Genomic DNA, 25,222 nt, shown 5'->3' with positions numbered 1-25,222 from the left:
GTTATTAAATTCTTCCTCCTCCCGCCTGGTTCACCTCCACTGTTTATTGTTTTGTCTTGTTTATCTGCGGCTGCCAGCCCAAGGCAGGCCCTTGTCCTTTGTGTACTCCCCACAGGCATTAGGCTTCACTCAACACTCGATAATGTTTTCCTTACTGATCCCAGAGCGGTCACAATATGTCTAAAAAAAAAAAAAAAACAGCAAGGCTCCCACTCTTGACCAAAAATCCAAATTATTTTTCCCTTCTCGGTTTTACTCTTGTGTCAGCTTCCTGTATTTGGATCCTAGGGCAATCCTGCTTTTTAATGTATAATGTTCTAATGGATAGTAACATTGACCGAAACTTTAAAACCACTCAACAGAAACCATTCCTGGCTCCCCGGGTCAGTGGATGAAGGGAAGTGTCCTGACACCGTTCAAAAAAGCTCTGTGGGGTGTAGAGAGGGAGAAGCCAAGAACAAGTCCTTTATTTGGGGGGCATTGTTTCTATTTCTAAACCGTTCTATCGCGTGTCCTCTTTTCACTCACAAATGAAATATTGTTCCCTTTCTCTCTGCCAACAGACCCAAAGGGGAGAGGAGAGGGAGAGTATAAGAAATGGAGCAGGGAAAAGGTATACTAAATGGGTCTTTTTATGAGTAAAATACATAGAAACAAGAGAGGGAAAAAGACCTGTTTGGTTACATTGTTCCTCCCTCATTTAGGGCAGATTAAATCACATGCAGCAGATGGAGACAGTTTGCAAGGGAAGGGAATTTAGAGCTCCCCATCTAAAAACACTTACTACATGTGAGTAAAGGTAGAGACAACCTAATTGATAAACTCCTGGAAAGGCCATTTGTACAGATGCTGTTGCCTTTCCACCCCTGATTCCTTCAAACCAATGGAGCCTTCCCACTTGCAGATGACATTCGCTCTGGCCTTCCATATCGCAGTCTTTTAGACATGGACTCCTTCACAGTTTTTAGCCATCTGACTTCCAAGATGTCCACATCAGATCCATGTTTCAGAATTCCAGATCAAGGATCACCTCCTTCAAGAATTCCTTGAGCACCTCTTTTGTCTCCACCCCTTGGAAGTTCCCTTGCTTTCCTGTATCATTTTGTCTGTGCTCTCCTCCTTTATAGCACTTAGAATTTTCAACCTTATCAATGTCCTTTTCTTCTTACAACTCTCAGCTGAAGGACTGACTTTTTCTTTCTTTAATTAGTTTTTATTGGAGTATGGTTGATTTACAGTGTTGTGTTAGTTTCTGCTGTACAGCAAACTGAATAGGTTATACATATGCATATATCCACTCTTTTTTAGATTCTTTTCCCATATAGGTCATTACAGAGTATTGCGCAGAGTTCCCTGTGCTACGTAGTAGGTACTTATTAGTTGTCTTTTATATATAGTAGTGTGTATATGTCAATCCCAATCTCCCAATTTATCCCTCCTGCTGCCCCAAGGACTTCTTAGTGAAGCACTTATCATCTCCTCTAGGTAGACTGCTTCGTGATTTCATCACACTCTGTGGGTACTTCCATAAAGCAATTATTTCTTGTATTGTAAATCTTTATTAGCTCCTCTGCCTCTGGGCTCCAAGAGGACCAGAATGATGTCTCTACCTCTTTGTATACCCAATATGATCCCTTACACAAAGTATACAAGAATATCGCACACACACGTGTTTATTAAATGTAGCTATTTGGAAGTCACTATGGACCTTCTGTTTTGCTTTGTTTTTTATTAAAGTAGAGACGTCCGAATCAATAGTGCAATGAGTATAAAAGTAGCAGGTGTAAAGAAAGCAGCAGTTCTAGGTGTGGACAACTCAAGGAATTTGACTGTAAAACAAGACATCAAGATAGGAAAGTAATTGGAGGTGGAAAAAAGAATCGTGATAAAAGTAAAGGCTTGAGGGATTTTTGAGAACAGAGCATGTGTATAGGCAATGAAGGGGGACCAGTGGAGAGAGAGAGAGAAATTGAAAATAAAACAGGTAAGTCACAATAAAGAGATCAAAGTCTTAAGGGAGACAGGAGAGCTGGGATTAAGATGGAGACAGAGAGTAAATTTTGGAAAAGAATAAAATGCCACTTATTCTGAGACAATAGAATGAAGGCAAAGATGAAGAAATGAAAAGGAAGAAGGAAGAGAATATTAGATGAAAACCCAACCAAGTGGAAATAAGTAGGTTAGAGCTTCATCTTGTTATACCTTCTTAGTGAGTAGCTTCTGCTAGAAGTAGAAAGTCAAGGGAAGTCCTAGAGGCTTGAGGAGCGAGGAGGTGGGAGGGGCTAGAGGGGAGGGAGAGAATTGCACAGTAGCCAAGTTACCTTGTGAAGGTCTTCCTGTGCCCCTTCTCAGCTCTCCTCCTCCCCGACGCGCTCGCCCAGTCCGTATTAACCATGCAAACACAAATAAAGAGCTACACCAGCAAAACAGACAAATTTCAGAACTGGCACCAACAGCTTCAGGTAGAACCAGTAATTTTTTTAAAGTCACCATGAGATTCCATTTATTAAGTTGGATTTCCTAAGATATAAGCAGCTCTCAAGGACAAACTATTAAGAGTTATACTTCCAAATCAGTAACCTGTTGACTTAAAATTCATTGAGGAAAATCTCTTCAACCCTTCTGATATACTGGGTCCTGTGCCAGGCCCAGGGTAGAAGGGGTCTCCTGACCTCAAGAAGTACATTGACAAGCAGTGGCGAGGAGCAAGATGCCTTCCCATTCATTCAGCAAAGTCTGTGGGCTACTGCGTGCCCAGAATCTTGCACCTGATGCTGTAGACAGAGTATAAGCTCTCGCTATGAGTATATACCGTCTCTTAGAAGAGACATATATTAAGCAAATACCAATCAACTATTTAAGTATAAATTTCATAAGTGCAACATAAATGCTTCATAAATGCATAAAGAAAAAGTTTAAGTGCTAAGAGAGCATATAACAGACCTAGCCAGGGGGTTGGAGAAATTCTTTCTCAGGAATGAAAGGATATAAAAGAATTATTTAAACCAGGAGGTGGGAGTGCCTTCCAGGCAAAGAAAAGTGCCTGCTGAAGTCTCAGAAGCAGTAAAGAATGGGGCATTTGAGAACAGGAGAGGGTGCCAGGGTGGCTGGCACACCTACAACAAGGGGGATGACACAGCAGGGTGAGGGACGAGGATGGAGAGCAAGGCAGGATTGACCTTACGGAGAGCTCTGTAAGTCATGTTGAAGAGTTTGGGTTTTCTCCTAGGAACAGTAAAAAGCCACTGATTTTTTTTTTTTCTTTGCGGTACGCGGGCCTCTCACTGTTGTGGCCTCTCCCGTTGCGGAGCACAGTCTCCGGACGCACAGGCCCAGCGGCCATGGCTCACGGGCCCAGCCCCTCCGCAGCATGTGGGATCTTCCCGGATCGGGTCACGAAGCCGTGTCCCCTGCATCGGCAGGTGGACTCTCAACCACTGCGCCACCAGGGAAGCCCTCCACTGATGTTTTAAACTGATTAAATTACACTTTTTTTTTGGAGGGGGGGTACGCAGGCCTCTCACTGTCGTGGCCTCTCCCGTTGTGGAGCACAGGCTCCGGACGCGCAGGCCCAGCGGCCATGGCTCACGGGCCCAGCCGCTCCGCGGCATGTGGGATCCTCCCAGACCAGGGCACGAACCCACGTCCCCTGCATTGGCAGGCGGACTCTCAACCACTGCACCACCAGGGAAGCCCTTAAATTACACTTTTTTAAAATTAAAGTTGATTTACAATGTTGTATTAGTTTCAGGTGTACAGCACAATGATTCAGTTATACATATATATACACATATATCTGTTCTTTTTCAGATTCTTTTCCCTTATAGGCTATTACAGAATCTTGAGTATAGTTCCCTGTGCTATACAGTATGTCCTTGTTGGTTATCTTGTTTATATATAGCAGTGGGCATTTGTTAATCCCATCCTCCTAATTTAAAAGGTAACTCTGCCTGCAGAGTGGAAGACGGATTAGAGAGGGTGTCAAGATTGGACGCTGGGAGACCAATTAGGAAGATATTGTAGAAGTTCCGCATGAGTGCTGAGTGTGGCCTGGACTAGGATACGGCGATGGAGGTGAAGAGAAGCAGGTGGATTTGGGAGAAGTTCAGCAGGGAGAACTGACAGGACCAGATAACGGATGGGCTTCTGGGAGAGGAGGAAGCAGCAGGGTCACCTATGTGTGAGTGAGTGGACAAGATGCCATCGGCTAAGACAGAGGCATGGAAAGAGGGCCTCCTACTCCAACCATGCACTGGAAAAGCATGAATCTGGAAAACTCACAGCAGTTCCCCAATCCAGCCATGCACAGGCTGGTGAGAACACCTGCTCCTCAGGTACCAACGCTGACAATAGTGTGGTTCATGCTAAATAAAAGATGAAGCGGTTCGCCTCCCACTGCTGCACTCACGTGCTGTCTGACAGGGTGTTAGGCTTTCTTTCCTTCCGTCTTTCGTTGGCTGCTATCTCAGTCTGACAACAGGAACAAACGGAACTCTGATTTGATTTTTTGGTTTTTTTTTGAGCTTTCACATAATCTTCAGCAATAACTGGGCTTTATGTGTTCGGGCACAGGCTGTACTCTGCACTCAGAGACCTTCCATGCTTAGATGAAACGATAAGCATCCAGTCTATAGACAAAGCATTAGGCAGCTAATATAGCATTAGGCAACGTGTTTTCCATTCTACTTTTCTGTTCAACCATTAAAAGTGCCGGGGTGTGGGGGTTTGCCCGGACTATTTTAACCCCACTTCACCTACTGTAGCTGTTTACTCTTGGCGATGGGTTTGACACCTAACACAGCATGGAACAGGCACATAGCCAGCTCCTGTTCTCTTTTCTTTAAAAGGAAAAAGGCAGGGATTCAAAATTCAAAAGAAGGAGCAGCTCAGATTCTAGTCCTAAGGAGGAAGTCTTCCTGCTTCATGAAATCAGGGCCTCTTCAGCAGGCCCCACCGCCTCGACCTCGTGCCTGGACCACAAGCAGTTAGTGCTGTGTCCTCAGGGTGCCCCCAACCAACACTTGGCCATAGAACCAAGGGGAGATTCAGTGAAAATAGTCTGACGGCCCATGGTCTAGTCCTCGTTCTGGTATTACTTAGCCCAGTGACCTTGAACAAGTTACTGGGTCACAGTTGTGTCGTCTTGGAAAACAGGGTGAAGTGAAGTGGAATATCTCATCTCCAAGTCCTTAAAGCCTTACTTGCCTTGGCAGAATCAAAATTACGTCCAGATCAATGTTGCTTTGTTTTTTAAACAGGCAAAAATCTTTTTTTTTAAATTGAAGTATAGTTGATATACAGTACTATAAAAGTTACAGGTGTACAACATAGTGATTCACAATTTTTTAAATTAATTTTATTTATTTTTATGTTTATTTTTGGCTGTGTTGGGTCTTCGTTTCTGTGCGAGGGCTTTCTCTAGTTGCGGCGAGCGGGGGCCACTCTTCATCGCGGTGCGCGGGCCTCTCACTATCGCTGCCTCTCTTGTTGCGGAGCACAGGCTCCAGCTGCGCAGGCTCAGTAGTTGTGGCTCACGGGCCCAGTTGCTCCGCAGCATGTGGGATCTTCCCAGACCAGGGCTCGAACCCATGTCCCCTGCATTGGCAGGCAGATTCTTAGCCACTGTGCCACCAGGGAAGCCCGTGATTCACAATTTTTAAAGGTTATACTCCATTTACAGTTATTATATAATATTGGCTACATTCCCTGTGTTGTACAGTATATCCCTGTAGCTTATTGATTTTATACATAATAGTTTGTCCCTCTAAATCGCCTACCCCTATATTGCCCCTCCCCGCTTCCTTCTCCCAGCTAGTAACCACTAGTTTGTTCTCTATCAATGTTGCTTTTGAGGATTTCTTTTTTCTTTTTTTAAAAGAATGTATTTATGTCTTTATGTATTTATTTATTTATTTTTGCTATGTTGGGTCTTCTTTGCTGCACGTGGGCTTTCTCTAGTTGCGGCGAGCTGGGGCTACTCTTCGTTGCGGTGCGTGGGCTTCTCCTTGCGGTGAGAGAATGTTTCGGGAACAAATCGCCCCATAGAGAGAGGAGGAGGCTCTCTTTGTCTCATAAAAAGCAAGATTAGGCCTTAATGAAAACTGAAATCTCACTAAGAAGAGGAGAATTCTTTATTTTCAGGTAGGGACTAAGGACCTGGATCAGCAAGTGACAGCTCTGCAGAATAGGAACCGGTGTCTTGCGTAGAGTGAGGCTTCTCTAACTGGGTTCTCATGCAGCACTATGTCGGAATTATGCAAAATCACAGGATCTTTATGAACATCAAAATAAAAATACATACTTTATGAAGTAGAAGGCAAAATTATTATCACTTGGAAAAATAAGAAATGAGGCTTACAGGTTTTGGGCACAGTGAAAGGAAACAGCAGTGGGTTAGGACCAGAAACCAGGAGGCCACTCCAGCAAGCTGGCTATTTGAGTTTGGAAAAGTCACTTCTCTCTGGTCTCAGTTTTCCCACTTATGAGAAGGAGATTGGACTAGATGGTCTCTGATACCTCTTCCAGTCTTAAAACACTCTGATGACGATTCCACCGGGAAAGGGTGAAAACAACTCGTATAGTTGTAGCATCTGATAAATTTTATCATTGCTCTGACCTGCTTTGACTTGAATTAAATTCAGGGGAAGGTAGGAAATCTCTAAGATCAGATATTCTAAGACACTGCATTTTCCATTCCTCCTTCTTACTCTCCTTCCCTCCCCTGTCTTCCTTGATGGATAGGTAGGTAGGTAGATAGATAGACAGACAGGTAGGTGGATGGATAGATAGATAAACAGATAGATGTATATACGTATATATATGTGTGTTTCATATATATATGAAATGCTTCCAGAAAAATGCCAGCAATGAATCCAGCTAACTCCTGCGGCTACTAGTGTCTTAATTTTCTTCCCCCCCCACCCCGACACCAGCATAGTTCTTGGAAAAGCAGTCTGCCTTCCTTGTCTCTCCCTCCACACCATGCATTTGCACTTTAATTGCTTCCCATATGTCTTGCACCCTCACAACTCTAGGAAAGGTCACTCCCTCTTCTAAAGGCAGCCTGTCCAATCCTGTGGCTCTGAGCCCACCCTCCTTCTCCTCCTACCTCCCTCAAGGCCCCTCTTCCATACGGAGCCTGGTACAAATAGGCACCGCATAAATATTTGTTGAATTGAATTTCTGAATGTCCAAGTATTACTTTATACTTAATGTTATTAAAAGGAACCCTACTCCTCTTCCTAAAAAGCCTTCTCTGCAGGAGAGATAACCCCATTTTGGCCAAATTGAACTTAGGATAAAGCAAAAATGGCGAAAACATAACAGAACTACTCCCTCCCCTACCAAAGAAAAACCTTCTAAGGATGGTAAACTTTCACGAATTCAACGAATAGCTTCTCTGTATCCCAGTATCTGTCTCTGCTTGTCAAATCCGAACTGTGCTTCAAGACCCATCTCAAATATCTGCTCTTACATAAAGCTTTTCATGACCCACTGCTATCGACAATATTTTCTCCATCCACTCTATCCTAAGAGCTCTGTGTTGTTATGACTTTCTTGGTATTTATCTCCTCATATAGTATTATAGATAGTAATAATCCTACTAAAAATAAGCTTCTAGAAAGGCAGGGTCTCTTTATTTTCTTTTCTATATGCACCAAGGTATATAATAATTACCTATTAAATATTTGTTGAACGGAAGATGATCATAGTGTCCACAGAATGTTTCAGTGCCAGACCCTTTGCAAATATGTGTTATAATCACTGTTTCCCTAGACAAATCTCATCTCTACTATCACAACAAGTTTAGCCTAAGAGGTATTTCTGAGTAATCTGATTTTGAGGAATATTGAGAGAAATTACAGAACTGCCATGAAGTGCTGGTGCCCAACTAGAGAATTTACTGGTCCTAAAACATTCATCCAGTCATTCAACAAATATTTAATGAGCACCTGCTATGTACCAAGCACTGTTTTAAGCACTGGAGATACAGCAGTGAATAAAATGAAGTAGAGGGCTTCCATGGTGGCGCAGTGGTTGAGGGTCTGCCTGCTGATGCAGGGGACACGGGTTCGTGCCCCGGTCCGGGAAGATCCCACGTGCCGCAGAGCGGCTGGGCCCGTGAGCCATGGCCGCTGAGCCTGCGCGTCCGGAGCCTGTGCTCCGCAACAGGAGAGGCCACAACAGTGAGAGGCCCGCGTACCGCAAAAAAAAAAAAAAAAAAAAAAAAGAAGTAGAAAAACAATCCCTGCCCTTGTGCAGCTTACATCCTAAGGTTGGGGTGGAGATAGACAATAAACAAAGTAAATAAGTATATGATATAACAGAAGGTCAAGAGTGCTTGGAGAGAACTAACACAGGGAAGGGGATGGGGAGTGTGGGGCAGGGGCCGAAATATTTTATTTTATTTTTTTGCTACATGCTGCATGGCCTGTGGGATCCTGGTTCCCTGACCAGTGATAAAACCTGGACCCTTGGCAGTGAGAGCATGGAGTCCTAACCACTGGACTGCCAGGGAATTCCCTGAAATTTTAAATTATGGTGATCACAGTAGGACTCTGAGACGTTAGTATTTGAAGAGAGGAGGGAGGAAGGCTTATGGATATCTCAGTCGGCAGGGGTGGGAAATCTTTCCAGGCAGAGGGACTGAGGAGTGCAAAGGCCCTGAGGGCAGTGGCCTTGGTGAGTTTAAGGAACTGCAAGTTCAGAGTGGCTGGAATGGAGGGATTGATGGAGAAAATAGTAGGAGTGAGGTTCGGGAACTAAGGGAGTAGTGACAGGGCAGACTTCGTAGGGCCTTCTAGGCCATTCTAGGGACACCAAGATTTACGTGGAGGGAGATGGCGCATTTTCAGCAGAGGCATGACAGGATTTGACTTTAGTTTTTAAATGATCACTCTAGCTTCATTGTTGAGAAAAGGCTGTTAAGGGAGCAGGGGTAGAAACAGGGTGACCGGTTAGAAGATACTGCAGTAATTCAGGTGACAGATGATGGTGGATTGGACCAAGATGATAGAAGCAGAAGTGGTAAGTGGTTGGAGCCTGGATATGTTTTGAAGGTAGAGCCAAAAGGATTTACTGTGAAATCAGAAATGGGATGGACATAAAAAAGAGAGGAGTCAAGGGTGATTCCAGGATCTCTGACCTGAGCGAGTGGCCCAATGAAGTGGGGACAGAAGGTGGGAGGTTGGAGGTAAAGGGGATCAGAGGTTCATAACTATGTTTTACAATTCTGACCAGACATCATAATGGAGTAGATGTTGAGTAAATATACACACATATACATACATATATTTAAAAGGCTGGTGCTCTGGAAGGGTTCAGGCTAAAAATCCAGACTTGGGATTAAAGCCGTAAGACCATATGAGATTGCTTGGGCAGTGAGTGTACATAAGCAGATAAAAAGTATAAGGACTGAGTCCTGGATGCTCCAACTTTAAAATGTAGGGAAATGAGCAGTAAAAACATGTTTTCATGTTTTAAATCTGTTTCTAAATTGTATTTGTCAGCTCGCTCACATTCAGAGGATCTCTAAAGTAAGCCAACTAGGGTCCTTCTGCTCTAAGACCAACAACTTCTATAATTGGCAGCTTCTTAGCTACAATTTTCTAGAAAGTCATCCTAGAACTGGCTACCAAAAACCATCTACTGGGCTTATGGACCCTATACATATTCTAATCCTACCTTCTCTCTTTCACTTTGGAGGGTAAAAGTGAGAAAAATGGAGAGGGGTGTTACTTGATCCCCCTTCAATAATATTTCCAAGGTAAATTCATTCTGGAATGTTCAACTCCAAGATGCATATTTGGACACCAAGTTATGTAAGTTCTCTTATCCTGCTACTTTAAGACAGTTCAGTTTCGCTTAGAAAGATGTAAACAGGACAAATGCATCTATCTTTGACTGGGTTCTTGTAGAATACATGGAAACCTTGAGCCCTGAACCCAGAAATTCTCTTACTTCAAAGGAAATCTTTTAAAATTTACTTTTTTGTGTATGTCTTATGCCTGGCTCTTGAGGTTTTAACGTTACAATTTTTAAAAAAATATGAACATTATATTAAATAAAACGTTTAAGCTATTTTCTGATTGCCCTCTCCACCCACCAACACTGGAAGGGGAGACAGGTAGGAAGAGAATTGTATTCCTATTTATATTTTATTTATTTGGGGGGGAGGGTTGGGCAAGGAAAAGTGACTTTATTTGGAAGGCCAGCAAACCGAGAAGATGGCGGACTAATGTCTTAAAGAACCACCTTAACTTGGGATAGAAGTCAAGCTTCTTTTATGCGAGGGAAGGGGGAAGCAGGAGGGGGTTAAGTTCAGGCTGTGACTAACAACGGCAGATATCTGGGCACCAGGAAGGGTCTGAGGAGGGTCGTGAAAACTCTTTGTTCCTGGTCAGTTGACTTCGGTTGACATGAGTCTGGTCACAGTGTTCCTGCTGCTATTGGAGGGTTTCCTGCAGAGGCTGGGGGCAGCTGTGGCCCACTGCGGGGACAAAGACACAGGCAGTGGTAGTTCTGAGGAGCCCCCCACTGGTGTGAGACCTCCTGGAGGCTGCCACCTTCTCCCTATTTATTTTTTAAAGTTTGAATAGTTAAAATGTTAGCTCACTGAGGAACAAGCACTACTATCTGGAAAGAAATCATGGGGAACGTAAATTTTAAAAATAAGGAAAAAAAGGAAGTTTGTTACCATGGGTAAAATGCTTCTTAATTTTCTTTTCCACAAACCTAAACTTTGTGTTATTACCTTATTGTACGTCTCAGAATTTCTCAAACCGCTAAACAAAGGGGTAGAAAGTACACAACTACAAAAGGCTCCAAATCCTTTTTCTGTGTCAGAATACAATACCAGCCCCTCGTCCAATTACATAGGACTATTCCCCTCTCTCTGAGTTGCAGAAAGAACACATCTCTTAACTTGCACTTATGTTCATCAGGCGTCTCTAACTGCATTTTAAGCAACTTAGCAATAACAAAGGAGGTGCAGAATCTGACAAAATCTCTAGATTGATATTTACTTTGAAAAGTTTGAGCCTTTATTTAAAAAAGAGGGAAAAAAGAATTCCAAATTTCTGACACATCATTTATATTGAATCTCAAAACATAGTCCATATATTTGTAGATGCCTAAGGACTTGGGTGCCAGTACAAGCAAATGGAGTTTTCATTTGTTCGGGAAGGCACATGGAAGAATACAGGCTTTAGAAAAACAGAGATCTGTTACTCAGCCATAAAAAAGAATGAAATAATACCATTTGCAGCAACATGGATGCACCTAGAGATTATCATACTAAGTAAAGTAAGTCAGACAAAGACAAATATCATATAATATCGCTGTATGTGGAATCTAAAAAAAAAAAAGATACAAATGAACTTACAAAACAGAAATAGACCCACAGACATAGAAAACAACTTTATGATTTACCAAAGGGGAAAGGAGGGGGAGGGATAAATTAGGAGTTTGGGATTAAAATATACACACTATTATATATAAAATATATAACTAACTAGGACCTACTGTATTGCACAGGGAACTATACTTAATATTTTGTAATAACCTGTAAAGGAAAAGAATCTGAAAAAGAATATATATGTAAAACTGAATCAGCTGTATGCCTGAAACTAACACAACACTGTAAATCAACTATACTTCAGTTAAAAAAAAGAAAAAGAAAACACAGACCTGGGTTTGAAGAGCAACTCCATCACTTTTACTACCCATGTGTACAAGGGCAAGTTACCTTACCTTTTTGAGCATTAGCTTCCTCATCTAAAAAAAGATAATAAATATCTTTCTCATTGGATTTTTATTTGTTATATTGAGGTATAATTGACATATTACATTATATTAGTTTCAGGTGTATAACATGATTCAATGTTTGTATATATTGCAAAATGATCACCACAGTAAGTCTAATTACGATTCGTTATCATACAGAGTTACAAAAATTTTTTTTCTTGTGATGAGGACTTAACATTGAGTGTGTTTTGAAATAGACATTATCTACTAGAGGGAAAGCACATAACTCTTTTTCAAGTGATTACATGTTGTGGTTTGCATCTTCTTTCTTTAAGGAAAGGAAAGAAACCCTTGCCATTACCAAATCTACTAATGTAACTTTGTGATTATTGCTCTAGGGCAAGCTGTGAGCTTTTTTCCCCTTGTAAATTAGATGACAGATGAAAATTTTTCCAGGTTTTTGCAAACTCAAGCTTTTCAAAATCAATTTTGAAAGCAAGCATTAGTTATCCTTAAAATTAAGCCAAACAAAATCTTAATATCCGAATTTCATGTCTGAAGCTATATTTCCTTTTACATAAATTCTTTTCCTCTTTGTATGGCTCAGGAGGAACCAAGTTCTTATGATCTTGTTTCGTTCTTTTTGAGTTCTCTAGAGAAACCCAGATCTTCTTTTTTTCATAATTATTGGACCATAACCAGTAGTTATGGTCCATGTACCTCTAGTATATCTTTCTATGTAATTCTTGTGGTGAGTTCTGAATTTTCATTTCCCACATATTTTCTGTGATTTTATCAAACTGCACCCCAACCCATAATGACTTACATAGACAACGTGGTAACCCAAATCTGACATGCCTAGAACTCGTGATCTTTAGCCAACTGCCTCTGGATCGGGATCTCACAAACTAAGCAAAACCAGGTCTTGATGCTTCTTGGATGGAAAACCAGAGGAAAAGAGAATGTGAGCTGAATGATTTAATAGATGATAATCTTTCCTGTAATCAGCACTGAACCAACCACCCCTAGTAATCTGAGTTTAACTGGAGGGCATCCATTGGAATAATCTGTAAAACTAAGGTGCTATTAGTTTTTCCCATTGCAATGCTTCGTTTGTCTAACATTCTTGAGGAGTAAGGAATTCTACTTGTACAATATGTTTCACAACAAACTGAAGCATATTCTTTCAAGTGCTGAAACTTTCTATTTTAAATAAAAACCTTTATAAAAATTACTATCTACATCCCTGGCTTCCTAAACAGAGTGCAATCAGCATCGTTTCACCTTGTCTTAATGATTAAAGTTCATAATTATCTTCATTTATACTGATGTATACTGATGACTTCCAGATATTTTGTGTTGAAAAGCTTGGGCACACTCACAAAGGCTCCGGATGACTATTTGTTTTTTAAATTACTTGTCACTTCTTTTTTGGCCTTTAAACTTTCTTTCAGGTTATCAGTTACAGCCAGTATCCTATCTTCCCCATTCTAATTGTCTATCGTGAGGTGGAGAACCAAAAACCCAATACCATTAGAATTGTACCTCAAAAAAAAGCAAATAGGCTCTGAGTGGAAGGCTATGGAAAAATCCTAATATTAAGGTATATAATCTTTAGTGTGTGGCCTTCTTGAGCTTCTTTTTTATTTTTTTTTAAGTGCTTTCTAATTTGACGAGAACTTTTATGTTCAGGTAGGAGTCATTGTTTGACTGAGAGCATTTCCTTATAAGAGAATATAAAGCATTTCATCCTCATCACCACCAGCATTATTTTGACCAGTCCTGCTTTCTCACACTCAGTAATGGGAAAAGAGCAGTGAAGTGACTTATGCAAGGCCAGTAACACAAGGGGCAGAACCAGATGCAGAAATTACATCTTTTAACTTTTCTGATCAATTCGGTAAACTCATAATAATCTATGGGTCTTGCACTTACCTGAAATTTCATTTGAGGTGTTTTGTTTTGTTTGTAAATCAGATGCTCTGGACAGAGTGGTACCTGTTTATGGCAATAGTATATTTAGTGATTTCCCTGAATGTTTAGTTTTCATACATGGAGGGGCTTCATGAGTGCACTAATGGGCTGGATGCTTCATGAGGCCTGTCTCTGTCACGTGGGACTCAGGGATCTGAACCCAACTTAGACTTTTTAAAAATGAAAGTTACTGCTAATCATGTGGTCCCTCAAGAACATGCAATAGAGTAAAAGGAGATATGTGTTTCTTGTCAGGTGTCTATAGTTCCACCTGTTACACAGGAGGCATTAAGTTGATTTATTTGATTTTTAGGAGGGTAAAATCCTGTGCAAAAATCAACAACGCTTTCAGCCTAAATCTTTAGAATACAAAGTTGTTTTTTTTTTTTTATTGAGGTATAGTTGATTTACAGTATTATATGTTTCAGGGGTACAACACAGTGATTCCAATTTTTAAAGATTATACTCCATTACTGTTATTATAAAATATTGGCTGTATTCCCTGTGCTGTACAACATATCCTTGTAGCTATTTTATTTTATGCATAGTAATTTGTACCTTTTAATACCCTACCCCAATCTAGAACACAAGGTTTTTATTTGAAGTGTAGCAGTTTCTGTCATTAACAGATTTATCAGCCTGTATCTATTTAAAAAAGGAAAAAAAATGCAATTACCAGCCACACTGACCATAGGAGGAAAATACACCAGAAGCACTATCAGCCCAGAAGATTCTACCTTACCCCTGGCCACCTTGATATGGGGGCTTTGGGGTGTGAGTGGGAGGACACTGGGTTACAGGAGTGGAGGGTGGCCGAAAGCAAGGTAACTACTGAATGTCCTGCCAGAGGCTTTCCCAGGCTGAGTGGAATATTCTCCGGATAAGAGGGTCTCATTGTCCCCGGCCCAATACTAAGCTTTTAGCACTGGACAGAGTGAACAGGTTAACTCCTCATTGCCCACAGGAATAAGGTAATGTACGGTGAATGCTTCACTCAGTGCAATTATTTATCTCTTAAATTCTGCTCATGTCTCTTACAATCTTCTTTTTCTTTTCTTTTTTTTTTTTTTTTGCGGTACGCGGGCCTCTTACTGCTGTGGCCTCTCCCATTGCGGAGCACAGGCTCCAGACGCGCAGGCTCAGCGGCCATGGCTCACGGGCCCAGCCGCTCCGCGGCATGTGGGATCTTCCCGGACCGGGGCACGAACCCGCGTCCCCTGCATCGGCAGGCGGACTCTCAACCACTGCGCCACCAGGGAAGCCCTCTCTTACAATCTTTTAAAAATGGACCTGTCCATTGCATATGGACAAACAAGCAAGCAAAAAGAAGGAAAAACAAAACCTTAACTTTCATTTTGACGCTCTTGTTCATTCAGTGGAGCCTTCTGAAAATGAATGTAGCACAGAAAGACAGAAACATGTGAAATAGGGACCGGCTGAGATGCAACTGAGACATTACTTTCATCTGTCAAGCTTTAGGGATTTCCCAGCCTGTTGTTTACCTGGCTTTACTAGTTTTTAGAGGGTCAACGTTTATTCTGAACCCAGATCCCACTCCATCTCCCCAAACACACACACAGGCACGCAGGCGCACGCATATCCACACCGGGTTATGTAACGATGCCGAAACTGACAGGGAAGGGAAGTCTAGATTAACAGCAACGAGGATGGTGATGATTACAACAAGCTCAGCGAGTTGTATTTACACAGCATTTTCCTTCAAGAACCGCAGAGCTCTACACAGATATTATCTCGCTAATCCTCCATGGAGCCTTCTCAAAGTGGCTTTATCCAGGCTCTCTCAGTGGAGAAAGCGGGGGCACCGGGAGCAGAGGTGGTGAAGTCTGCGGTAAAGCTGGAAACAGAACCCAAGGCTCCTGACGCACAGGCCATTGTCCTGTGTCCTCCCCCAGGCCACCTTCCTGTCAGGTGTCTAGTAAACAGGTTAACCGATCGAGTGATTAGGGTGACTCCCGCCTGCGTGCAAAGGGACTGGTGGAATGCAGCTTTTCCTTATGACTATGAAATCATTCGGTACTAATCAATGAAGCTGGAGATTCAGATATTGCCTCTAACTGCTGAAAACTGACTCTGACCAAGCTCGATCTGAGCACCGGCGTCAGGAGGCCGAGCGCAGGCCGGGAACCGGTCGGGTCGCGGCGAGGTCGTGCTGGTGCAGCGGCCGCCCCCGGGAACTGCTTAGTGCGAGCCCGGGGACCAGGGAGGGAGAAATTGAAAACCAAGCCTCGTTTGTTAACTTTTTTGTACTCGCAAATGCCACTGGCACATTCCTTTAAAAAGAAAAGAAAAGAAAAAGAGCGAGAGAGGGAAAGAGAGAGAGAAGGGAAAGGAAAAAGGTCCTGAGAAATGATGGGCGCTTGAACTCCGAGGCGGGAGGAAGACAAGCATCCTTTGGCGGCCGTGCCCGGGGTCGGCAAGCGGGCGGGCGGGGGCGGCCGCGGCGGAGCCGGCGCTTTCCCATGCCGTCAGGGGTGACGGGGTGACGACTCCGCATTGTGGCTGCTGTTTTTCACACCACCATCCCGCTCCCGGCGGCTCCCGGGAAAGGTTACCCCTCCCCCGCCGCGCGGGGCGCCCGCGCCCTCCCGGCTCAGCCCGCCGCCGAGCAGACGGCGCGCCGCGGTAATTGGGCACAGGGGCCTTTTTCAGAGTCGCTCAGTCGGTAAATGAAACGTCAGCTCCCCTGTGATCCCGCGTGTGGGGGGCGGCCGCGGCTACCGAGCCGGGGCGCGGGGCCGGCCAGCAGCCGCTGCTCTTTCACAGCCCCAAGCCCTGAGCAGCTCTCGGCGGCTGGCGACCTCCGATCCCTCCCGGGGAGACCCCGCGGCCTCCGATCCCCTCCTGAGGCTCCCTCGTGGCTTCCATCCCCTCCCGGGGCGCCCCCGTGGCTCCGATCCCTCCTGGGGCGCCCCCGCCGTTCCGATCCCCTCCTGGGCCTCCCCCATGGCCTCCATCCCCTCGAGAGGTTTCCCCGGGGCTCCAGTCTCCTCCCGGGGCGCCCCAAGGGCTCCTGGCCCACACCAGATGCCCCTGCAACCTCCTAGCCTGGTGCAGCTCGTCTGAAACCCAGAGGCCAAGGTGAAACCCTGGGGAAAGAACCCGACATAGTCGTTTAGGGCAGACATCGAGAGATAACTAAATTCATTTTGGTTAAGTATTAGCCTCTCCCTTTTATTTAATGTGTACCTCAAAGGGGACTTTTCACCCATTTCGCTTAGATACTAACCACTACTTCTAAAGTCATTTCACTCCAAACTGTCTGAACAGGAGCGCCCATTGATCAACCCAAGCCGGGCCTGGCCTAGACTAAACTACTTCTCCCCGTCCAGGAATTAGTATATTGCCAAACATTTCTCGGTCTATTCAGCGGCAGCCACTGAAAAATGGCTTCTTTCACCATCGCCTTCATTCTGCTTCAGGAGAGGGAGCTTGAGCTCTTGGGAAAGACGAGAGGTCCTTGCCCCTCTCAGCATCACTCACTCTTGAGGGCTCAAGGGGTCACCACTCATGGCCGTGTGATATCTGGGCTTTCTTATTTCTGTGATAACCTCAGGAACAGGGCACAGCTCGTGGGCCTGAGTAAACCGCTGCTCCCACCTATGAGAGGATCCAGACTCTGCACCTCCTAACAAGCACAGAGCGACTCCACTTACTTGGTACCTACCACATGCGTTTATTATCATCTTATGTACTCAGGACAACCTATTTTGTGAATGGTAAAACAAACTTCTAGAGGTTCAGAAAGCTGCCCAATCTGCACAGTTAGTAAGTGTCAGGTCTGACTGACTCCATCATAACGACTCTCTTTTCCTTTTCTTATAAGGCCACAGTCCTGTCAGACCCACCAGTAGGACCTCATTTAACCTTAATTACTTCCTAAAAACCCTATCTCCTGATACACTCAAATTGGAGGTTAGGGCTTCAACGTATAAATTTGGGGTGAGGGGACACAATTTGGTCCACAGCACCAGTGATTCAGCACAATTCCAGAATTCAAAGCTGTGGGTCCAAATTTCTAGTTATACAATAAGTAAGTACTAGGGATGTAGTGTATGACATGATGACTATAGTTAACACTGCTGAATGATACATATGAAAATTGTTAAGAAAGTGTATCCTAAGAGTTCTCATCACAAGGAAAAAATGTTTTCATTTTCTTCTTGGTTTTTAATTGTATCCATATGAGGTAACGGATATTAACTAAACGTATTGTGATGATCATTTCATGGTGTATCTAAGTCAAACCACTATGCTGTGTACCTTAAACTTATACAGTGATATATGTAAATTATATCAATAAAACTGGAGGGAGGGACGCTGTGGTACCTTCTACAGTAACAAATGCTTAGATATTGGCTAATGCATTGATATTAATGGAAATGGGGTAGGAGTAACAAGAAGAGAACAAAAGTGATGCCCTTGTTGCTGCCATAGAATAGTTTTACATTTTAGAAGACATAACTTGATATTCGCTATTTGGCACATACCATAAAGTGAAGCTTAAAATCATCTTCAGGGTCTGATACCATGAGACCTTCTTCAGGATGGAATTGTTGTATAACAATGCCTCTGACACTTCAAAAATTAGACTCCTTTCAAGAAAAGCAAATAAGCTCCGCTTTATAGAGAATCGTATTTTAGAAAGTTTCTCTCGTAACTAGAAGTAACTTAAACATTTTTTACAAAGCTAGAATCATGTCTTTAATAGAGCAATTTTAGTTCAGGCTAACATGTCAGTGAAATGTCACTTTGGTACAATTTTCATTTATTTAAAAAACAAGTCCAGGGAGGCCAGATTGATCAGGGACCTAATTATGTTTCTCCATATGTGAAAAAAGAAGAATCCAATTGAGAAGGCTTACCTTGGTCAAGCAAATGGACAACAGAAGCAATGATCTCCTGTTCTCTTTCTAATGACATTTCTGTAGGATGGGTTGATTGTGGGAAAGAGCTAGGAACTAATGGCTGCCATGTCCTAATAAAATTCCTCTTTGACCTCAATGCCTGGAAAAGAAAAATGATTCCCCAGGACCCAGAGTGGCCAAGAAGGACAAGAAATGATGGCTATAACACTGGCCTAAAGAATTGCCTTCTTCTGCCAGGAAATCCTTCAGTCATTTACATCTTAGTGTGAATTTGTTTTCCTCTTAAGTGATGGATGAAATCAATGCATTTTTTCCACTGTTTAATCCTTTTACAAATCACTGTGTGTTTTATAGTAGAGAGTGTTTCTTTCCATGATCCCCAGCCCCTCTGAAAACCTGTTATTAGATCACTGGAAGCTTTGAAGGGACCGAGCAAGAGGTGAAAGTCAGGATAATTCTAGCTGCTTACGCCTGGCTTCCTGGATGGCCAGCCTGGGGGTGGGATAGGTAATCAATGGCAAGAGGATTAGGGATTCAAACCTTAACTACTGAAGGCACTTTACTGCCCAGTGGGAAGGGGAAATAAGATTTCAGCCGATGGATGAGGAGGACAGAAAGGGAATTGGAAACCAGACTTAATGTGTTTTATGGTTTAATTAGACTAGGTCCTGGGCAGGGGCAGAAAACCCTGGGACACGGCCCGCTCCTGGTAGGAAGGTTCATGTGGACCCTCACAGCACTGTTTATTAAGTTAGACAGAGGTTACCAAACTGCTATTACTATACGTGATTGAGACAACTATTGCTCAGAAATAAATAAAGCATGGCACCCTAAATTATAACAATTCAACTTTCCTCAGTTCCTGGGCTATCTATACCCCTAGGTTTTTACATTTATCTTTTGTTTCAATAGAAAGGCCATTGAAACAATGGCCACTGGGCATTAAGCCACATTTATTGGAAAACGTTGGCTCTATTTCTTGACCAACAAATACAGAGTAATCACTTAAAAACATTTTTTTTATTGTGCAGAAAAATATATATAATATCATAAAATCTAGCTACCCAAAAAAGAATTCAGAGTAATGATCGTAAAGATGATCCAATATCTCAGGAATAGAATGGAGGCACAGAAAGAGGAGATACAAGAAATGTTTAACAAAGACCTAGAAGAACTAAAGAATAAAATTTAACATTTTAACTATTTTTGTTCTTTTCTTTTTATAAATTTATTTATTTATTTTTGGCTGTGTTGGGTCTTTGTTTCTGTGCGAGGGCTTTGTCTAGTTGTGGCGAGTGGGGGCCACTCTTCGTCACGGCACGCGGGCCTCTCACTATCACGGCCTCTCTTGTTGCAGAGCACAGGCTCCAGACGCGCAGGCTCAGTAGTTGTGGCTCATGGGCCTAGCCGCTCTGCAGCATGTGGGACCCGGACCGGGGCATGAACCCCTGTCCCCTGCATCGGCAGGCAGACTCTCAACTACTGCGCCACCAGGGAAGCCCCCATTTTAACTATTTTTAAGTGTGGGTCAGTGTCATTAAGTACCTTGTGTGCAGCCATCACCACCATCCATCTCCAGCACTTTTCCATCCTCCCAGACTGAAACTCTACCCATTAAGCAATAGGTCCCCATCCTCCCCTCTTCCCAGCCTCTGGTAACCACTGTTCTACTCTCTGCCTCTATGAATTTGACTAGGAACCTCATAGAAGTGGAATCGTACAATATTTGTGTCTGGCTTATTTCACTGAGCATAATGACCAGGTTTCATCAATGTTGTAACATGTGTCAGAATTGCATTCCTTTTAAAGGCTGAATAATATTCCATTGTATGTATATACCACATTTTGTTTATCCACTCATCCATAGATGGACATAATTAGTTTTAACAAGCATGCCAGTACTTACATGTAAAAATGACACTGTCGGGCTTCCCTGGTGGCACAGTGGTTGAGGGTCCGCCTGCTGATGCACGGGACACGGGTTCATGCTCCAGTCCGGAAGGATCCCACATGCCGTGGAGCAGGCTGGGCCCATGAGCCATGGCCGCTGAGCCTGCGCGTCCGTAGCCTGTGCTCTGAAACGGGAGAGGAATGTTGTTAAGGGCTGAATTGTGTTTTCCCAGAGTTCAAATGCTGAAGCCCTAATCCCGCATACCTCCGAATGTAACTGTATTTGGAGAGAGGGTCTTGAAAGAGATGATTAAGTTAAAGGAGGCTGTTAGGGTGGGCCCTAATCTAATCTGACTAATGTCCTTGTAAGAAGAAATCTAGATGCACAAAGATACACCAGGGATGCATGCTCAGAGAATGCTCAGAGGAAAGACTGCGGGAGGACACAGCAGGAAGATGGCCATCTACAAGCCAAGGAGAGAGGCCTCAGGAGAAACCAAACCTGCCAACACCTTGATCTTGGACTTCCAGCCTCCAGAACTCTGAGAAAATGAATTTCTGTTATTTAAGCTACCCAATCTGTGTTATTTTGTTATGGCAGCTCTAGCAAACTTGTTACAAAAATACATTTTGGGTGCTTTTGTGGAATTGCCTCAGAATTAGCTTCAGCCCATGCACCAAAATCAGCCTTGTTATTTTATAGTCACACACAATATTACTCAGCTTAATCACTAGCTTTTTCCCATCATATTTGGCTCCAAATGGCTTTTGACTCTTTAACAAAAAATTAAATTGTCTCTCAAAGGATAAAATGCCTTCTACTGATGATATTCAAAAGGATACTCTGCCAACTTTGCAAGTACTTCTGAAAGGAAATTGCTTTGAGCGATAGCAACAGAGTTGAAATGAGTATTTTGTCTACCATGGTAACTTGAATTGAAGGATATAACACTCATTAAGATATGTATGCTCTGTTATATTTGCTAAAGAATCTGTCACTTTTTTTTTTTTTTTACTTTTTAAAAATTTTATTGAAGTATAGTTGATGTAGAATGTTGTGTTAATTTCTGCTGTACAGCAAAGTGACTCAGTTATACATATATACATTCTTTTTCATATTCTTTTCCACTATGGTTTGTCACAGAATATTGAATATAGTTCCTTGTGCTATACAGTAGGACCTTGTTGTTTACATCACTTTATTTCACATTCCCACCTCTTCTATCTAAATATGACGCATGTGCATTTGGAACTTGCCTCACACTTTTTTTTTTCTCCAAAAGCTCAAGCTCTTCAAAGAGCTCCATGACCTGACTCTTAAATCAAAGCTTCAGAGCCTTCTGTTTCCTTAATCTGCAGCTGGATTGCTTTGATACTGTGGTCAAAAGGATCAGCTTTCAATGGGGCTCAGTTCACCGGCAAGCTCCAGGGCAGCCCTCTCTCCCCTGCCCTCAGAAGGAACAAGTGAAGGTGGGGATCATGATGAAAACACTGAATGATAATGGAGGAGAGAACAAGTTCAGGGAAACTAGGTTTTTGTGTCGTGAGGGAAAATAACTTGAAGTTGGGGAACTTAAGCTGTTATATATATGCACTTAGATTGGTGGAAACTTAACATGTGTCAAGCACTTTCCAAGAAGCTTTCAATTACATTGTCTTGTAAAGTTATTCCACCAGGAAAGAGGAGGTTGGAAATAGGAATCATGGGCACTGTCATTATTGCATCCATGTCTGACTTTACCTAGCACCCTTGTCTGCAAACATCCCATTGGAAAAATTTCAAAAATGATACCAACAAAAATCTCATTTATTTTCCTAAAAGGCCGGGTCCTATTTCTCACTGGCTGAGCTCCTTGAGGGTAGCATCTGTACTTTCGTGACCTTTCCAGTTCAGCACAATGTTGGGCACTTAGTGGCATTCTATAAACGTTGAATGAATGACCGATACCCCTTCACCAGGATTTCAGTTCCTCTCATTCCAAAGTCCACTATCCTCCATTGTGATCCCCATGTCAGTCCCATTACACTTGATTTTCTCTCATTCTCTAATCTTCATGTGGAAGCCCAAATTTATAGTAAAATTTTGCCCCTGGCCAGAAGACCTGTTAGCTTTATCACAGATCTGAATTTGAATTTGTAAGGTGGGTTAGGGCTATGAAAAGTAAATGGGTGCTATATAAGCCTGGGTCTGAATCAGTTGGAAAGGGACTTAGACTTGGAATGATGCTCTGTCCTCCTTTTATTGACCATCTCTCAGGTAAAGAATGGTGTCATAGCCAAAGGAACCCAACCATTACAGTTGCCTTAATTTTGGAAGTCAAATGGCTTTACGGTAGTCCTTTAGACTTCAGATGGTTCATAAAATTAGGTTAATGCAAAAGAATTCTTCTGGTTAAGAAAAAGAAATCCTTGTGCATGATGACAATTCTTTTCATGGAAAAGAGACAAATGGACCAAAGCATACTTTAAAAGACCCACCTTTGTCTCTCACTGTCTTGGAGCTCCATGGCTGTTATGAGATTGAGAAAACTCATTCCACTGTCACCCCAAAACATGCTATACACAGAATGATTGTATGTGGACAGAGACCAAGAAAGATACCCCACCCCCCAACCCCACAGTGAAAGAAGTATGAATTCTTTATCCTTAGGAAAATACTTTCCCAGTGAGCCCTTGCTCTTCCAGCAGACCACCGTGTAGGCTGGTAGGGTGGAGGTACTCCCTTTGTGGACACCAAAGCCCTAAGAAACTTCTTAACTGTGCCTGAACTTGGCAATCATGCCTATTGAGAATAAGTTCTCTTGTTTTGAGGACTGAGGAATGCAATATGTACAATGTAGCTTTTTTGCCTCAGGAGCTAGTTTATTCCTCATTAATGCCAAGAGAAAGGGTTTATAAGGGCCCTTGACATGTAAATGTCTAATTGGGAACTTTTCAAAGCTGACATCATCTAAAATGCTCAATTTTTTTTAAAAGTGAAGAAAAAGAAACAAGAGTTTATCATTATATTGCTAAAGAAGTCCTCCAATAAAATGAGCTCCTTATTTGTATATTCCATTCAAGCTAGGCTAAGCTGCTGCTCTCATCCATTAAGTCAAACGTTCACGTTCTCATTTAGAACAGCTTGGGGGGCATGTGGTATTTATTCACACTCTCCTCATCTTAGCTTGGGTTTCCCTGAAGGAAGCGCTTGATACCAGGGCTTGTGTGCAGATAGGTCATTTGGGAGGTGATCCTAGGAAGGAGGAGAGAGAGATCAGGGAAAGTAAGGCAACAAAGGAGGGGAACACACGACAGTGGGAAACAGGGCTTGATTCTTCTCAGGGGCCACCCGAGAAACCCACTTAATGTCTTCCAGAATCGTCCTCTTGAAAGATAGGAAGCAGGTCCATCAGTTCCCATCTCTTTAGTCAAAGATCATCATCAAGAGTGTTAACTTCCTGATCTATGTGTACACTTGGGCCAAACCAACAGTCATCAGTATCTGCGGTGCCCCAGGGTAGAAAGCAAAAATATGTGATATAACACCTATTGCTGCATAATAGATAAGCCCCAAAGTTAGTGGTTTTAAACCACAAACAATTATTATTTCATAGTTTCTGTGAGTCAGGAATATAGGAGCAGCTGGGTAATTATAGCTCAGTGTCACTCAAAATGTTGACCCAGGCTTCTGTCATTGTAAGGCTCAATGAGGGCTGGGGGATCTGCTTCCAAGAAGGCTCACTCTCACAGCTGATGGCAGAATATCTCAGTTCTTCACTGGCTGTTGGCAGTAGGCTTTATTGACTCATCATGTGGGTCTCTCCAGAGGGCTGCTTGAGTGCCCTTACAGCATGGCAGCTAGCTTCTCCCAGAATGAGAGTTCCAAGAGAGAGAATAAGGCAGAAGCTATGATGTCTTCTATGACCTAGCCAATAGTATCTATGTTATTGGCCACACAGACCAATTCTGATACAATGTGGGGAAGAACTATACAAGACTGAGATACCAGAAGGTGGAGATAATCAAGGGCCAACATATAGGCTGGACACCACATGTGGTTATGTGCTTAAGGGGCACTGTCAGCACAAAATGTACCAAAACCTACATAGACTTGTCACCCCAACACTGGCTGAAATAACACATGAGACCATGAGGATATAAGTCGTGGTGTCCCAGATACCTACTGGAGCCTTCCACCACTCAGACCCAATCATTTCCTTGGTTCCTCAAGTTCAACCCAGGAGAATGTTCAATTAAACAAAGATCTCAGAATATACTGACGGGCAAAGCTAATCTAGAGTTCTAAAATACAAAAGCAACAGATGATCTGAAAATAGCATGCATCTTGGATTGATTAAACCACTCAGAAAGTTTATTTCTTGGTTTTCTTTCACTCCCAAACTACAGCAGACAGGCTGCAGAAGCCAACACATGTCTGTCTGCCTCTAACAGGGGAGTGGAGCGGATCTGATGCTCTGGTTTTAGGGAACTGGACAAAATACAACCCTAAAGGGAAACAAATTTGTGTTAAACACAAAGGTTAATCGAATGATTCGTTGGAGAAGATTCATTTTGGTTGAAGTCCAGTTAATACTGCAAAAGACTCCTTCAGACTGTCGGGGATCATAGAGAAGATGATGAACACATGCCCCAAAGTCATAATTTATTGAAATACATGTGACACATTTTGCATGGGTATAGAAAAAAGGATTTCCACCTACAGAGTAGGCTAAAAAACTATAGGT

General features: G+C 42.8%; 1 protein-coding gene across 1 annotated transcript in view; it reads right to left on the bottom strand.

The window, feature by feature from the left end:
* Positions 1-25,222, bottom strand: part of TPD52 (tumor protein D52) — a 311,826-nt gene that overhangs the window by 47,822 nt on the left and 238,782 nt on the right. The window contains exon 3 of the mRNA XM_067711999.1: positions 20,512-20,680. Coding sequence (XP_067568100.1) covers positions 20,512-20,680 — 169 coding nt within the window. The remainder of the gene's footprint in view (positions 1-20,511; positions 20,681-25,222) is intronic.

This window comes from Pseudorca crassidens, chromosome 17 (assembly GCF_039906515.1).
Source record: "Pseudorca crassidens isolate mPseCra1 chromosome 17, mPseCra1.hap1, whole genome shotgun sequence".
NCBI classification, from domain to species: domain Eukaryota; kingdom Metazoa; phylum Chordata; class Mammalia; order Artiodactyla; family Delphinidae; genus Pseudorca; species Pseudorca crassidens.
Note: the sequence above shows the minus strand (reverse complement) of the source record. Positions and strands in the feature narration are given on the sequence as shown.